At 43.6% G+C, this 16484-nt stretch overlaps 2 protein-coding genes across 3 annotated transcripts in view; one reads left to right on the top strand and one right to left on the bottom strand.

The window, feature by feature from the left end:
• Positions 1-2502: 2502 nt before the first annotated feature.
• On the top strand, positions 2503-9789 carry LOC111963152 (calcium/calmodulin-dependent protein kinase type 1D-like). 2 transcript variants are annotated; one of them, XM_023986403.2, is made up of 12 exons: positions 2503-2573; positions 4392-4503; positions 6985-7110; positions 7190-7264; positions 7432-7570; positions 7904-8027; positions 8152-8227; positions 8381-8493; positions 8664-8742; positions 8906-8993; positions 9118-9422; positions 9540-9789. In XM_023986403.2, exons 2-12 carry the CDS (start codon positions 4418-4420, stop codon positions 9610-9612), a joined length of 1284 nt encoding a protein of 427 aa, XP_023842171.1. In that variant the 5' UTR covers positions 2503-2573; positions 4392-4417; the 3' UTR covers positions 9613-9789. The 2 variants fall into 2 exon arrangements, with proteins under 2 accessions (XP_023842171.1, XP_023842162.1); XM_023986394.2 differs by lacking the exon at positions 2503-2573 and adding an exon at positions 3725-3803.
• A 1678-nt stretch (positions 9790-11467) lies between these two features.
• LOC111962392 (laminin subunit beta-3-like) overlaps positions 11468-16484 on the bottom strand; it is a 5387-nt gene continuing 370 nt past the window's right edge. The window contains exons 2-8 of the mRNA XM_070442409.1: positions 16202-16405; positions 15894-16038; positions 15466-15673; positions 15139-15280; positions 14793-14969; positions 14373-14535; positions 11468-13319 (exon numbers count right to left, since the gene is read on the bottom strand). Of these exons, the coding sequence (XP_070298510.1) occupies positions 13180-13319; positions 14373-14535; positions 14793-14969; positions 15139-15280; positions 15466-15673; positions 15894-16038; positions 16202-16405 (1179 nt within the window). The 3' untranslated portion in view covers positions 11468-13179. The remainder of the gene's footprint in view (positions 13320-14372; positions 14536-14792; positions 14970-15138; positions 15281-15465; positions 15674-15893; positions 16039-16201; positions 16406-16484) is intronic.

Below are 16484 nucleotides of genomic sequence, written 5' to 3'. Positions count from 1 at the left end.
TAGGATGCCAGGTGGCGCCCCTAGAGGGGGGGTACTGTCACATCTGCTCCCGCTCCCCCTCTCTGGCGCACGAGGCCGCTCAACATTACGCACACCTGTCACCATCTTTACGCACATCAACGCTTAATCTGACTCACCCGGACTCACCTGGACTGTCATTAATTACCTCCCCTATATCTGTCACTTCCTCTGTTTCTTTCCCGAGTCAGCATTAATGTCATTATGTGTTCCTTGTCCAAACGCATTTTTTTTTTGTTCTTGTTTGTTTATTCATTAAATATTCACTCCCTGTACTTGCTTCTCGTCTCCCAGRGTCTGTKCTTGCAGTCATCATCATTGTGGCGAGGAAATTCACATTGATTGAATGTGTGTACATTAGAAATATGTTAGGCGCAAGTCTACATGGACCTAATATGGTATACTAAGGTAGAGATCATCATATGTCTCATATGGAGAGGATGTGACCGCTCACACTGCAGAAGTAAGTAACCGTATACAAGGTACACAGCAGCAGCAAACACAACAGCAGTGGATGGTGAGATAATAGAGAAAGCGTTAGCACCCTCTATTAATCTGTCACAGGGCTGCACTGCTCCTAAGCTCTTCTTCATCAGGCTTTAGTTTACTGTGTCCAGTGTTTTATAAGTGTGAGCCTTATAAAACATGTATGTTCTAGAATTAGAATACTACAGAATTAGTTTTGTAGACACAACCAACCATCACACAATACTGAATAATCCCTCACAGTATGTTGTAATGCATTGAGTGAAAGGTGGCACACGAACCCCCTCCAGACTGCCACACACACACACACACACTGTGGCCAATGCTACATAAGAGAGAATGCTTGCAGCTGGGTGTGAACCAGGACAAGTACAGCTTTCATATCAGAGGGAGGAGACAAGGTTGGATTTATTTATGAATAGCCTACAGAGTGATATTCAGCCGTAGGTTGCCTAATCATGTGTCATGTTGGCTTGATGGCATCATGCTTAGGCTGTAGATTATATACCCAGCAAAAATTGTGCACCTGCAGTTGGGTACATATATTATGAAACAGTTTGATGCATGGAAAGCCCAAAGGACAGGTTAAATGCATTCTGCATGGCAAGAATTGACATAAAAACGTTTTACACACATAACAATGTATATCAGAAAGATTAGATATTATCAACCATTTTGAGTGTAAAATACTGTAAATAGATAATAGAACATTACAAGCAGCACTCATATATACTTATTTAAAGTAATGCATGCAGGCTTTATGTGAAATCACAGACATCTCTGCAATTATGTAGTTGTTGAGTGAGTGAAATAGTCTTGCCATAGGTTCCCATCTTAAAACAAAGCAAAGCATGTGAACCTTGCAGCTGTGGGTTTGTTTTCCTATACAGTAACCTAGGMCAGTGTCCGCTGGCACTGCACTATTGCCAATAAACTGTGCAGGATGTGAGGGACATTGAAAGCAAGTGACACCTAGATGGTGATTGTCCATGAAGAAAAATTGTGGGACTTGCTTGAGCTCTTTAAAACTATTTTGTGGTTGTGTAAGAAGTGTTCTAATTTTAGATTAGAAAAGCAGAGAAGTAAAGATTTCATAAGCTCTGAGTTATTGTCTGACTTGCTGGGAAAGTGGTCAAAGTAGCTGATTTGTGTCAAAAGTTACTTTGTTTACAGTGAATCGAATGTTGGAAGTCATGAGAGTTTTTTAAGCCTGTGTCACATGAAGCAAATTTGACTCAATTTCTGTTGCAGATACAAGTTGCAAGTGACATCATCTCATGCAACTTTGCTATTACAAGATGCAACGCAAGCACTATTGAAATTGCATGCAACGCCCAATCCTGTCATACATCACATCATGGTTTCGTAAATGAATTGTTTATCCAAATGTTTAGTAATTGTAATAGCATCTATATAGACATAATATAAATGCTGGCTGTACAATTTCGCTAGCTAGCCAAAATATTGCCTATTTTCCAACCATGTTCTACCAAGCTAGCGACAAGCTTAGCTAGCTAGTGCAGTTAATGTTGGACAATTTCAGTTGAAACTGGACAGAGAAAGGTCTGGGTTGCCTATTTGTAAGTTGCAGGCAATTTTTGGGTAATGACACACTGAGCAACCCAGATGCAACTTTGTTGCAAGCAACATAAATTGCGTCCAAATTGCTTTGTGTAACATCGGCTTAACAATGGGACCTTTAGAATGTTGAAAAAATCCCATGAAAATGGTTGAGTATTTTTTCAGGAGGTCAAAAAGCTTAATAGTTCAAAAAGTTGAATACAAGCACAGTATTCCTGACCAGTCTGCACGTTTTAAAGTTTGAATGACGTTTCTAGCTTAAATGATGTAAGAAAAATAGTGTTCTAAATCATAATCATAATACAAAGTCATAAATATTTTTTACAATATTAAAAGTGGGACTTTTTGCTTTTGCTAGTCTGATTAATGATGGGGAGGGCAGACCACGCCCCTGGACGCTCCGCGGTCTCCATGTCTGCAGTGAAGAAACTAGTAGGTCTATCGAGACACCTCAACAAGTGCYCTCTTGCTCKTTCTCTGTAGACAAGGTAAGAAAAWAATGRKCAMTCACGTTTCTATTCAGTTATTTAGATKTAAGTGTGTATTACTGTGTCAGTGTTTTTCTGTGCTTAGTTGAAGCTACATTATAAGAGAAAATACATTCGTTTTTTTCCATTTCTTAAAAAATAGAGCATGTTATATAATTGAAATCCCGCGCCATCTCTGGCTTCAAGTAATGAACAATTAACTGTAGTTTAATATGGTCATGATCTTCGACATTTCCACCTAAACTATCCATGCGTCAAAGGCATTCGGGAACATTTGAATCAGATGTGCTATCGGATGATCACCTGGATTTTTCCCACGGTGCTACTGGACATTAGGAAACACCTGGAAAATACGTTGTTTTATTGATTCAATCATTTTAAACWGGACAAAGCTTACAAGAAATCCGCATTGAATGGACACATGACAACACAATGAATGCATTACGCCAAATGGAAGTTTACCATATTCTATCAACACTTTTTATGTATTTTGGCTGAGGTATCCACTGACATTAGCATTTAATTAAGCAATAAGCCATGAGGGSGTGTGGTATATGGCCAATATACCATGGATAAGAATTGTTCTTATGCACGATGCAATACATAGTGCTTGGAAGCAGCCCTTAGCCGTGGTATATTGGCCATATACCACAAACCCCTGAGGTGCCTTATTGCTATAATAAACTGGTTACCAACGTAATTAGAGCAGTAAATATAAATGTTTTGTCATACCCGTGGTATATGGTCTGATATACCATGGCTGTCAGCCAATCAGCTTTCAGGGCTGGAACCATCCAGTTTATAATCATCATTATAAACCGGGTGGTTCYAGCCCTGAATGCTGAATGGCTGAAAGCCATGTTACGTCAGACCGATTACCACAAGTATGACCAAAAAAATACTAATTCTAATTGCGTTGGTAACCAGTTGATAATAGCCATAAGGCACCTCGGGTGTTTGTYGTATGTGGCCAATATWCCACGGCTAATGTCTGTATCTGCGTCGCGTTGCGTTGTGCATAAGACAGCCCTTAGCCGTGGTATATTGGCCATATACAACACCCCCTCTTGTTCTATTGCTTAATTATATTCTATGCTCTATCTATGGCATTGTGAGATCACTCAGGGGGGGTTTGGGGTACTTTTTTTATTCAGATGCTGATTGGTTTAAAAAAAGAAGCAGAACCAACTTGGAGAGAGTTTTGAGGCACAACAATGGCCTCTTGTGAAGGTCAGTATAATAAGTCGACCCAGTTTTGGGAGTTTGTCAGGGAATCAGCAGTAATCTGCATCCTGAATTGGCACAGGAAGGAGAGCGAGAGCGAGGGGAGGGAGAGGGTGGAAAGAGTAACCATCAATAGGCATTACAGCACTAATCCTACACCTCTTTGGGCCTTCTGTAAGTGATGGGTACAAATGAGCTTAGGCCAATAATTAATGACCTTATACTGAACATGCAAGCTTTTATATAAGTAAAATGGGGTGTTTACAAGATGGCAGTAGTTAACCGAGATCTCCACCAAAGCTGTGGTCCCCCAATTTTGTTGTTGTTGCTTTGTGAGCTACTTGAAGCCTTTCAAACGTTCTTGTATCCAAACGATGTGTCTAGCCATATTAGTCCTACGGCATGACCCAAGAGGAAATGGCTGTTGGTCCCCACCCACCATATGTGAAACTCTGTCCCAAAGTGTTTGGTCATGTTGGGCTTCTTTATGTGTGGTGAGGGTTGTCTTTTGAAAAGGAATGTGTCTATACATGTAAGACAGTCCAGTGTTCTCCAGACAGAAGAGTAAAACTGCTTGTCTGTCTGTCGTTCCAGGTGCCGGCTGTGACGACAGAGCCACCATGGGTCGCAAAGAAATAACCTGCAGTTGGAAGAAAGTCATCAACAATATCAGAGACGTGTTCGAATTCAAACAAGCGCTGGGATCGTAAGTACTTTGTCCGTTAAAATGATTGCCTGGAGGTGTAATTCAAAGCACTTTTACTTTGAGGATAACTCGCCTCATCCGATGTGCAGCACCCGCCTGGGTGATGTAAGGCAGCCATTTTGTGCTTGGTTGTTTTCACTGGGCCTTTGTTGCTGAGTAGCAGCTCTTGTCAGCTTCTTATCTCCGACTAAAGAGCCATTATTACAGGATTAAGTGCATCTCCAGGATATCTACTTTACCTGTGCCCAGAGAAGGATCCTAGTTTGGCACTATAATCCTGGAATGTTCTACCCAGATTATCAGATTATCAGGACCCAGGTCAGGGCAGGTCATGTTTATCAAGGGAACACTTGGCGTTCACACAATACAGTCTCTCTCACCTTAAAGATTGAACCTTTGTTGGAGAGGTTTGAGATTAAACGAGGTAGCAACCGTATCCAAAAGGGGACAGGACATGGCACGTTTTGGAAAAATGGTTGACCAATGTGTATATGTGTGTTCATGTGTATGTACGTTATGATCATGTGTGTGTGAGCCTGAGAGTGTTCACATGTGGGTCTGAGCACATGTGTGGTTGTGTGGTTGTGTGCATGTGTGGGTGTATGCTTGTTTTGTAGGTCTATGCACAGTAGGTCTATGCACAGTAGGTCTATGCACAGTAGGTCTATGCACAGTAGGTCTATGCACAGTACAGTATATGAGAGCTTTATGAAAGGAGTTGTTCTTTGTGAAATCCAATACAAATGTATTGCCCACACAACGCTGATATCTGCAGAGTGAGAAGGGTCTGTCTGTTGCCCCTGGCCTACCTGTTGCCTGAGCCTCCTCCTCACCACCTCAGCCTCTCCTCAAGCAGCTTACAGCATAATACATGAGAGAGGCTGAGGTTAAGAGAAGTGTGAGCCAGGCAGGTGAGCAATGATGTCATTACAGCGCGGGCACAGCCTATCACTGCTCAATTAAAGGATTAAGGGCCTGGCATTGTGTGTTGACAGTGTGCATTTGCACGAGGTGAGGTGTGAGGGAATGAGTGCGACTGTGTGCCTGCTGGGGTGTGTGAGTTTGTGTGCGACGTTGCGTATCTGTATGTMTGRGTGTTCATCAGACCTGGGTTCAAATAGTATGCTTTTCTTTCAAATAAAAGTGTTTGACTGAGTCTGCCAGGAGTGCCAGATGAGAGGGAGGAAGCGAAGTGACAAGCACAATCAAAGTATTTGAAAGAAAACAAATAGTGCGGTATTAGAACCCAGGCCTGGTGGACATTGTGTCTCCGTCTGTATGTCTGCCTCTACCAGACAGTGATGTCTTTGGGCACAGGGCGCACTTATTGCATCAGTATCACAGGTGTTGGAATATGGGCGTCTGCCAAACCCGAGGATTAGCCACACCTTGGTCTCCCTCAAACAGGGCAGTCAGCAGATGGGAGGTCGGATCCATTTTATGAGGCGTAGGATAATCTTGGCTCCCTCCCACACATGAACACTTCTCTCCTGATGTCATGTTACGTCTGGGGTCTGACGAAGAAAATGCCCCCCCCCCGGTCTTCTCAGGGTTCATCCAGGGTCGACTGTGCAAGATCGGACAGACACAATGGACGATGGAAATAAGCCTCCGGGATTCATTGTGTTTTAGTTCTTGAGAATTTCTGATGTATGTAACGTTGTCTGCAGCTGGAGCAGGCTACTACTTTGAATTATCGAATCAAGTAATCAATCAATCATCTCAGGGGTCTCTTCTCTGGGCCCCCTGTCCTGAGCTTCAGGCTGGGTAATGGAAAGGCTTGAGTACTCATCCTTCTGTATTGCCCTGCTGCTATTCACAGGCCTCAGGAGCACAGGCCATACCTGAGCCTCTATGGCCCTGTTTAGACCGGCAGCCCAATTCTGATGTTTTTTTTCACTAATTGGTCGTTCGTCTTGTTCCTAGCCGTGTGCAGCTATGAGCCAGGAGAGTGAGGCTTGGTGGTGGTGACTCCACCTACAGCACTGTAGCCTTCCTACAGCACTGTAGCTTCCGCCATCTTGGTTACACCTATCCAATTATCTGTGGAATGGGGTTCATTTTTCAGGGTTGTTTTCGAGCTGTTCAACTTCGTCTTCAGAACTTATCGGTTTAATTTGAGCAGTATTTCATTTGATTAGAGCACAGGTGTCTAACTCTTTCCTTCGAGGGCCGTGTGTCTGCGGGTTTTCACTCCTCCTTTGCACTTACGGTCATGAATTAGTTAGGAACTCCCCTCACCTGGTTGTCTAGGTCTRAATTGGACACAAATTGAACAGAATAGCAAAAACCATCAGACACTCAACCCTCCGTTGAAGGAGTCTGACACCCCTGGATTAGAGACTAGAATTGTTAACTGTAGTGAAGCTCAGAAATCTGCAAGTTTATGGAACCTGAAGAGGTTCATTGACTATATAGCTCAAACCCATGGGTTGGATAATGGACATAGCCTTATAACCATTTCTCTGTCTGTGTGCGTAGGGGTTCGTTCTCCGAGGTGTATCTGGTGAGAGAAAAGAAGACTGGAAACCTCTATGCCCTGAAGTGTCTGAAGAAAAAACACCTCAGCTGTAGCAAGCTAGAGAACGAGATCACTGTGCTGAAGAAGTAAGTACACACACACACACACACGCTCTCACTCACACCACAATGAACAACATCACAAATCTCTTCCTCTTCCTCTCAGGATAAGGCACGACAATGTGGTTGGATTGGAAGACTTCTATGAAACTCGGACGTACTACTACCTTGTCATGCAGCTGTGAGTGGGCACCGTTATCTCTACATATTCTAAATGCATGTATTAACATACAGAGAAATGTTGCTGTTTTACCAAACCTGCTGTATTAGTAGGGTGTAATGAAGACTTTAAAGGCTGATGCTGATGGTGAATATAGTGGTGGAGATTCTGATGTTTTTTTCCCCTAGGGTGTCTGGTGGGGAGCTGTTTGACCGTATCATAGATCGGGGGGTGTACACAGAGAAGGATGCCAGCTGTCTGGTTCACCAAGTGCTGGAGGCTGTCAACTACCTTCACGAGAACAGCATAGTGCACAGGGACCTCAAGGTATGTTACACACACACACAGTCAAAGTAAACACACACACACACACACACGTAATATCCAGGCTGTATCACATCCGGCTGTGATTGGGAGTCCCATAGGGCGGCGCACAATTGGCCCAGCGTCGTCCGGGTTAGGGTTTGGCCGGGGTAGGCTGTCATTGTAAATAAGATTTTGTTCTTAACTGACTTGCCTAGTTAAATAAAGGTTAAATAAAATACATTTAAACAAATACAATATTCCAAACATATTTTACACACACAACACTATTATATACTATGTTGGGAGAATAGTTTCTCTGCTGCTTTTTGATTCTCTTTCCCTCTGTGTGTGCAGCCAGAGAACCTACTGTACTTCAACTCAGATGAGAACTCCAAGATCATGATCAGTGACTTCGGCCTGTCCAAGATGTCCGACCACGGAGTGATGTCCACAGCCTGCGGCACGCCAGGATATGTTGGTGTGTGTGTGCGTGCGCCAACCGTGTGTTAGTTGTTTGGTCATTGAAATAGTGTAACGCTTTGTTGCACAGGTAGAAAAGACTAGCATGGTATCTAATCCTGTGTATATTTGAACTTCTACAGCCCCTGAGGTTCTGGCTCAGAAACCCTACAGCAAGGCAGTGGACTGCTGGTCCATAGGAGTCATCACATACATCCTGTGAGTACCTATCTAGGACTTCTATATCTATATCCGCCAGCACCTCTTCTCAACCTTTTCATAGTATTAGAATGACTGCATTGTGAGATGATATTCCTATATAACGTTTGGGGAAAGTTATTGTGATAACCATGTTCCCTCTGCGTTTAACAGGCTGTGCGGCTACCCTCCGTTCTTTGAGGACAACGAGACCCGTCTGTTCTCGAAGATCATGAGGGCCGACTACGCTTTCCACTCGCCCTTCTGGGATAACATCTCGGAGTCAGGTAAGACATAACACCACCCCTACGACAAGGGTATTAACACAGAACGAGTATCATAACTACATAGTAAAGATATTCATAAGTCATCTCAGTGCTAGAATACTTTTTTTTACTACATGTATGCTGAAAGTTCCATGTCAGTTGTTGACGTTTGTCTGTCTCCGTTTCCATAGCGAAGGACTTCATCCGGAACATGATGCAGAAGCACCCTAAGAAACGCTTCAGCACAGAACAGGCCCTCAGACACCCCTGGTGAGTCACACACAGATCCAGGATCAGTCCACCCTCCCCTCATCTTACTATAACCATCAGGGGGAAAATAGAAAACTGATCTAAGATCAGTGTCTGGGGATCCCACTATTTCTTGTTTATTCTTTGTTCCTGGTGGCCCTAACAATGTCATTTCCGGTTGCAGGATCATTGGGAAGACAGCGAGGGATCAGGACATCTATGAATCAGTCAGCATGCAGATCCAGAAGAACTTTGCCAAGTCCAAATGGAGGGTGAGCAACATGTCATAGGGCTACATACAATATGCTATCATACTTACATTACTATTATTATTATCATCAAAACATGATTATTTATAAAAATATCAATCCTAATTTTCCTGTGTGTTTGTTACAGCAAGCCTTCAACGCCACGGCAGCCATCAACCACATGAAGAAGCTGCAGTTGGCTCACGCCGACCCCGATGCCCCTCTCCCACCTATCCCCGCCTGCAACTCCCAGAATACTCAGCAGGGCGTCAACAACATCACCGCCAAGGACATCGACACCAACGGCAACCTCCCAATCCCAGTGTGTCACGTGACCCCTCCGGAGGCGCAGTGCCGGGGCCTGAGAGCCAGTCACAGCGAGCCCAGGCACACGCCGGTCGTTATGGAGACATGTAACGCAGAGAATTGCTCCTCGTTCGCGGCAGCTAAGAGGTGAGTCCGAGTGGACTGAGGGGAGTATATGTCATTCTGGGGGGGGGGGGAGGTGAGTTATGTCCAAAGTGTAATATCTGTGGTTCTTAAGGCTTTGCTTTTTGCTGTCTGTTTCAGCTGTGATGCTATTGACAGGGCGACCAATAGGAATGGGCACACCATGCAGACTGGGGTGTGTTCTGTTATGTGATTGATTGACCTAAGGATCAATTCATTGGCTTAAAGGTAAATAGGTCTCAAATACACAATGCACATTTGCTTGCATACACTCATGTACCCAATCAACAAAAACTACGGAGAGTTGATAGGAAAAGTCTAACATGAATTATATGAATCGTCATGTGAATTTGRACTCCCCACGCCCCTTCASTGTTGCAGTCAAGAAGTTTGAGCCACTCTACAGGTGTCAGCTGCCTCCTGCTGGTTCAGGAGTAGTACTCTGTAGTGCTCCTCTGAGATGCCCAGAGGCCCATAGCAAGGGCCTGGGCCCAAACCTTATCCAGAGAACACAGGAAGACCTGAGATTCATACTCAACTACAACGTAGTACATTTACACTCACCCAAAATATAAACTTTTAATTTCTTTGACCCAAGCCACTGTCGGATGTTTAGAAGAGTGTACATTCTGTACTTATATCTCAACAGAAAATATACATTTGAAGTATACAAAGACGTACTCTATTTGCAATGTATAATTGTCTATGAATGTTTATTGACCTATGGAAAACAATATAATTTTTTGGGAATATTTGTTTCTGATATGATAGCTGTGACGGCTAGATTGTAACTAATTAATTGGCTTTGGCTACTTTGTGCTGCTGTCTGAACTAAATTAAACTGTTCTTCTTTCACTCACATCTGTTCCTACTAATGGATCTGGAGAAACCAGAGCCCTGTGGCTCTGAAGAAAATGTATGGATAAAAACAATGATTTCATTGTAAAGTTTATGAATACTGTATGACGTTTATTCAAGGAGTGCTTTGAGATGTCAAGTGTTAAATCGAAGCTGTGTACTTTTATATTGTGTGAATTATTTGTATCTTTTATAATCCTAAATGTAAGGATTTTGACTTATGAATCTTGCCCGACAGGTTTGAATGACGTTGATCCATTGTTTGAATCCTAACACTCATGTCATAACAATGACTTTGGGTTGAGGAGGGTTTGAAGGGCTGACATTTTTCTGTGTAAGAGAAGATGGTTATTACTGTACTTAGTGGTCCTGTGTAATACTAACACCACTTTATGTACAGAGATGATAACATGTGCCACTTATGCCATAAACTGCTGTAGAGTTCCTCTTGTAGTGTCGATGCCATTGTAACTGTTTGACTGGAGATGCTATCTTATAACAACAAGCACTATACTTTGCTTCTTTGTTTTGTTTCTAAATAAAACTTCAATATAAATCTTCCTCTGCTGTACTTTTCTTACCTCACAAATCTCTCCTCTTCAGCTAGCCTAATCCACCACCCTGACCGCTGCGCTCTCAATTTAATTTCCCTTCATCAGTCTGGGCCTCCTATGATTGAACTATTGTAGCTGAGGGGCATTGCACAAAACAAATGTAAAAGCGTTAGCGCCACTGAATCCTTGTAACAGAATGTCAGGATGGTCAAACGAGGCTACTCTACAGCTATTAGTGGAATGTAGCCAGGGTCGTTTCTAGGATTTGAGGACATTGTAGGCTTAGCCCATTGAGCTATAAGGGGAAACCCTTGTAAGGGATCCATTCCCCGGACGACATTTTTAATTTCAACAGCTAAATGCATCAATCTGAACATTGAGAGATGAAAGAATTATACCAAAAATGTCATGAAAACAATGTTACAGGGCAGGTTGCCTATTCTGATGTCGGTTGTTGACATGGGTGAGTTAAGAAGCCTTGAACTGTTGATGTGCCCTTGATTAAGTCACTGAACCCTAATTGCTCCTGTAAATCAATCTGGATAAGAGCGCCTGCTAAATGACTTAACTGCAGGAGCTGATACAGGTGTCCCGGTTAGAGGACAAGGATGGGGAGAGAGACGTGGGGTTTCGGTTTAGAGAGCTGCAGCTCCCGTTTATTTTCGCCAATAAATCATAATCCATTATTGACCTTGTGTGCTAAAAATAAACAAATAGAAAGCAAAACATGTTTTAGGAAATTTCATATAAAGAATAAACATGAACATAATTATCATACCCATTATTTCCATGTCAGTATCATCACTCTCTGAAGGATATACAAAATATCTGAATTAATGTCCATATGCAACATGCTGCAACAACTCAACAGTCTACCACTACTGATACGACAGCGCATCATTAAACGCTCATATATTCACACATGAAACAAAGTAAAATGGAAACAATGTTGGGTATTGGATGCATAGATAACAGAAACGAAAAGGGATAAACGCTGGAGAGTATTTTCAAGAGGCATGAGTTATTTGGTACTGAACTAAAGACAAAGGGAACTCAGGTATTTAATAAGGGAATTGGTTGCTCAGAACAAAATCAAATCAAACGTTATTGGTCGTGTACACATGTTATCGCAGATTTCTAGCTCAAGCAGTGCAGCAATACCAACAATACAAAACACACACAAATCCAAACAATAAAAAGCATAGAGACGTATAGAGGTATCCAGTGCCCAAAAGCCTATATTAACATACATTGTGATGGCTCAGAAGTGTCTGCAGTTAAAGGCAAAGTTAACAAAAAAAAGTGTAATTAAAGGGACAGTTCCCTAAAAAGTATATTACAAATGAGAGCCTTTTCTACAACGTGGGTGAACTATCCCTTTAAAATACAGCTTGAAGAAAGAAATTCCTGCGGGGGGTATGTTTCCCAAGTGCAGGGGGTTTGAAAATGTTTATGCTATAACAATTAATTTCTTCAAGTCATCCCACAATCAAGAAAAATCTATAGGTGGTGGGGCTGACTAGTTGCAGACTCTTGTCATCTTACAATACATGGGCAAGATCGTTTGCGTTTATGAGCTATTGAGAGTCCCCTTACCATCACTGCCTAGCAGCTTGTGTACACTACTAAAATACATATAATAATAATTGATGTAACAGGCATTTCAATATTGGCTATTTTCGTTTTTATGACTTACAATCAACATGACCATGACATAGCGTATATACCCACATGAATGCTGACAAACATGGAAAGTCTCTTCTAATTTAGGCATATTAGATTTCAAATAAGTAGTTACACCAGCAAAATTGGGAAGTGTAATAATAAAAGATTGATGAGGAATAACAGTACTGTTCTTGCTGACAAACACACTCATTATCCTATAACATGATAGCACATCATAAGGAATAGGAATTGTTCCACTATCTTACGTCAGCTAATGTGAAGGAAAGAGAAAATCTCCTGAAGACAACATGGCATAGTCGAAATCTACCCAAGACTACACCCTACCCAAATGACGTCTATTTATTTTTGCCCACTCCCCCCAATAGGATAAAACGTATACCATCTCTTTCTCCGTGTGCCATCTTAAACCAAATGTGTTTTACCATCAAAAGGTTCGGGCTGGACCAAAAACATTCAGGGCTGCAGCCCCAGAAATCACAGGCCTAATGATGTCACTGGGATGTCGTAGGATAAAGTTAAAAACCACACAATAAGGGAAACTCAACGTCATGAAAAATATATTTATTGGGACATTTATTCTACAAAATGGGACAAAATAAATAACATCGCTCCTCTATCTCAATGAACAGGCTATTTGAGGATGACCTCTGCCCTTTTACCTCTCAGCCCTGGCAGGTGGAGAAYATCTTGACCTTCTGTCTCATGTCAGCCAGGAGTTCCCGCAGTTTGCCGTCCAGACCGGTCAGCCTCTGGGACTTCAGTAGGACCTCATCCTGTAGACTATGCAGAGAGTCTGCTTTACCTGAAGATAGAGGGGGGAGGGGGAGAGAGAAGCGAGAGGGGGAGAGAGAAGCGAGAGGGGGAGGAGAGCAGGAGGAGGAACAGGAAGAGAGGGGAATGTTTTTTATTTACATATATATATATATATATAAAATTTGATTTGTCACATGTGCCGAATACAACCTTACAGTGAAATGCTTACTTACAAGCCCTTAACCAACAATGCAGTTTTAAGAAAAGTGTAAAGTAAAAAATAGATAAGTTAAAAATAAAAATAACAAATAGATAAAAGCAGCAGTAAAATAACAGTAGTGAGGCTATACACAGCGCAAATTCATCACATGTCAAATATATATAAAAGCCAGAGAGGGGAATGATCCTCATCATCACATCATTTCAGCAATCAGTGCCTTTAGTGCTCGCTTCAATCCGTAGTTCTGAAGATCAGCGTTGTAGCGGRGATTTACATTTAAAGGCAATGTTCCCYCGTTAGGGGAGACCGCATTCACAGTAAACGATGCACATGTCTAGCCCGGCTGACGCAAGGGAGCGCTGTGACCACACTGGTCTGGAAAGGAGGCCGTTTGTTAATGCAATAGTCACTCAGTTTGCTTGGTTCTCTCAAATGTAATTTTTTTCCCTCGGGGGTTGAAACCTCTCATTGTTCCGATTAGAAAATCCAACCATTGTAATGGAAGCGGGCGGCGCCCTGCGGCTGTGTGTGGCTTTGCGTGTGTTTTTTTTTTGTGAGAAAGAGGAGAGCCAAGCAGTAAAAGCACAGCCCCCTTCATCATCGACACATTGTGCCGACAATATCAAAGAGCCATTTCAGACTATGAAGTCAGGAGGACTTCGAGAGTTAGGTGTTAGCCAGACTAGCATATGTCGGCTCAATCGGAAATTACCATTAAATCATTTCAATCTCGCCATAACGCTGAACTTCAGCAATATGGAATGAATCGAGCCAATGTTCCACAAACGCATTATGCCCACATACTGGATGGAGTGTGAAAACAGTCAAGTCAAATCAAATTTGCCAGGTGTGTTTGTGTCCCCTCGCTATCCTCCTCCGTACCTGCTAGTGCCTTCATCATGTCTCCAGTGTCCTGGGCCAGAGAACCAGCCTCCTCCTGCAGCTTCCGGAGACGCTCACCTGTCGTCCCCGTCCCATCGCCATGACCACTGGTCCTCTCTGCAGCACGCAGCTGCTCCAGCTGCTTCTCCAGGGACGCCAGGTCCTACAAACAAAGAGACAGGCAGTTGAGCACACACACACACAACAGGAGGTTGGTGGCACCTTAATTGGGGAGGACGGGCTCGTGGTAATGGCTGGAGCCGAATGGTATCAAATACATCAAACATGCTCCGTTCCAGTCATTATTATGAGCCGCCCTCCCGCCAGCAGCCTCCACTGACATACACGTACACACACACGTATAAACAGTAGGCATGCATAAACAGTACCACACACACATATACTTTAACACACACTCACCCTGGTCGCAGAATCTGCCTCCTTGTTAGCCTTATTGGCCTCTCCCTTAGCATTCTGGGCCAGCAGATCTCCAGAGCGCACCAGCGCCTTGAGCCCCTCCAGCTCAGGTTTCATCCCCTCAGCCAGGGCAGACGCCTCCCCTAGAGCCTTCACCGCGGGAGTCAACTGGGCCTTGGTCTGGAGGGAGGAGGGGATCAAAATGAGAGAGGAATAATAAGGTAAGAAGCTGTGAAGGATTTGGAAAATGGAGGCAATACAATCAATGTCAGTGTCAGACTAGTTTGAAAGCGTAATTGTACTCATTGGAGTACATTAGCTCAAATGGACACGTTCATCTCTCGCTCACCTGTGTGAGACTGTTGCTGATGTCTTCCACTATGTCCAGGCTGTCCTGCACTTTGTCGTTCAGGCCAGAGAGGGAGCCCTCCACGGCGGTGAAGCCATCCAGCAGCCCGTCAACATCATCCTTCACACCCAGCCCAGCATCCCTGTCACACAGCACACCACAAAGTTAGAACAATGTTACAGCAACCTTACGGCAACGTTCACAGCAGTCACAATAACGCTAAAGATACTTCTGAAACCACACAGCATTTTCATACATGACATCAATCAAGCTTCCAGTACATAGCCCTGTCATAAGACTGACATAAGAGGTCATAAGGTGTTATACCTAGCGTCCTGGGCCTCCTGTAGCAGGCGCCGGGCGGTGTCGAGCTGTGGTCCAGCCTGGTCCAGAACTGCTTTGCTGTCTGGGAGTCCTGCCGCCAGGGCTCTGATCTCCTGAAGCTTCCTCTTCAGAGCTGCCAGACTGAGAGGCAGCTTTGCGTTCAAGATCCATTCACTCACCGTGCTGATGTCTGTCGGGTCTGACAAAGGGTCTGGAGTCAAGGAGGGAGAGGAGGGAGGGAGAGAGAGAGAAGAGGATTGCAAGAGGGAGGATGAGAAAGAGTGGAAGAGGGGGGAAGGGAGAGAAGAGGGGAATGTCAGTGAACCACACACTCACAAAAATGCAATACTACTACTTCAATACTTTTACTACTAGTAAAACAGTATAAATAGGTTATTGAAGGTACTGGAACATAACTGTCGATGTGTCACCTGACAGGAAGTCCTTCAGCTCTTTAACAAAGTATCTTGTCTCCTGCAGATCTGCCTCCAAGTCATCCCTGGCCCGCCTCATCTGATTGGCCAGATCGTCCGTGGACTGTCTGACCATATTGACCGTGTCCTGTGTTTTCTGGATCTGTGAATTGAATGGAGAAAGGAGCAAAGCATTGAACGCCATATGATGAAACAAACCACTTAATTGACTGAAGGACATATACTACATGTCAGTATTCAAACCCAATAAACAGTTATATATGTTATAACATACAGTAAACAAACAAACAAGTGTCAGCTCCTACCTGTGCAGCAGCCTGTGTGATCTTCCCATTGAGCTGCTGCAGTCTGTCCTTTACCTCCTCAGCATCCCTCACAGCTCGGGTCCCCAGAGGCAGAGCCCCAATGCAACTCTCGCCACGACCACAGGGTGGCGCCCCCTCCGCAGGGCACAGCTCACCATCACACTGGGCAGGGGTACAAGGGGCAGAGCGCACACTGCCACACACCTGAGAGACAGGGAATAAAAATACACAGTCACGTTAAAGTGAGTTAGGGTTAAGGGTAGGGCTAGGGCTAAGGCTAGGG

This window comes from Salvelinus sp. IW2-2015, linkage group LG1 (assembly GCF_002910315.2).
Source record: "Salvelinus sp. IW2-2015 linkage group LG1, ASM291031v2, whole genome shotgun sequence".
In the NCBI taxonomy this organism is placed as follows: domain Eukaryota; kingdom Metazoa; phylum Chordata; class Actinopteri; order Salmoniformes; family Salmonidae; genus Salvelinus; species Salvelinus sp. IW2-2015.
Note: the sequence above shows the minus strand (reverse complement) of the source record. Positions and strands in the feature narration are given on the sequence as shown.

Excerpts from the sequence above, each read along its gene's own strand:
- LOC111963152 (XM_023986394.2), top strand. Across the intron at positions 7,265-7,431 it reads TACTACCTTGTCATGCAGCT|GGTGTCTGGTGGGGAGCTGT; the intron begins GTGAGTGGGCAC and ends TTTTTCCCCTAG. Across the intron at positions 8,994-9,117 it reads TTGCCAAGTCCAAATGGAGG|CAAGCCTTCAACGCCACGGC; the intron begins GTGAGCAACATG and ends TGTTTGTTACAG.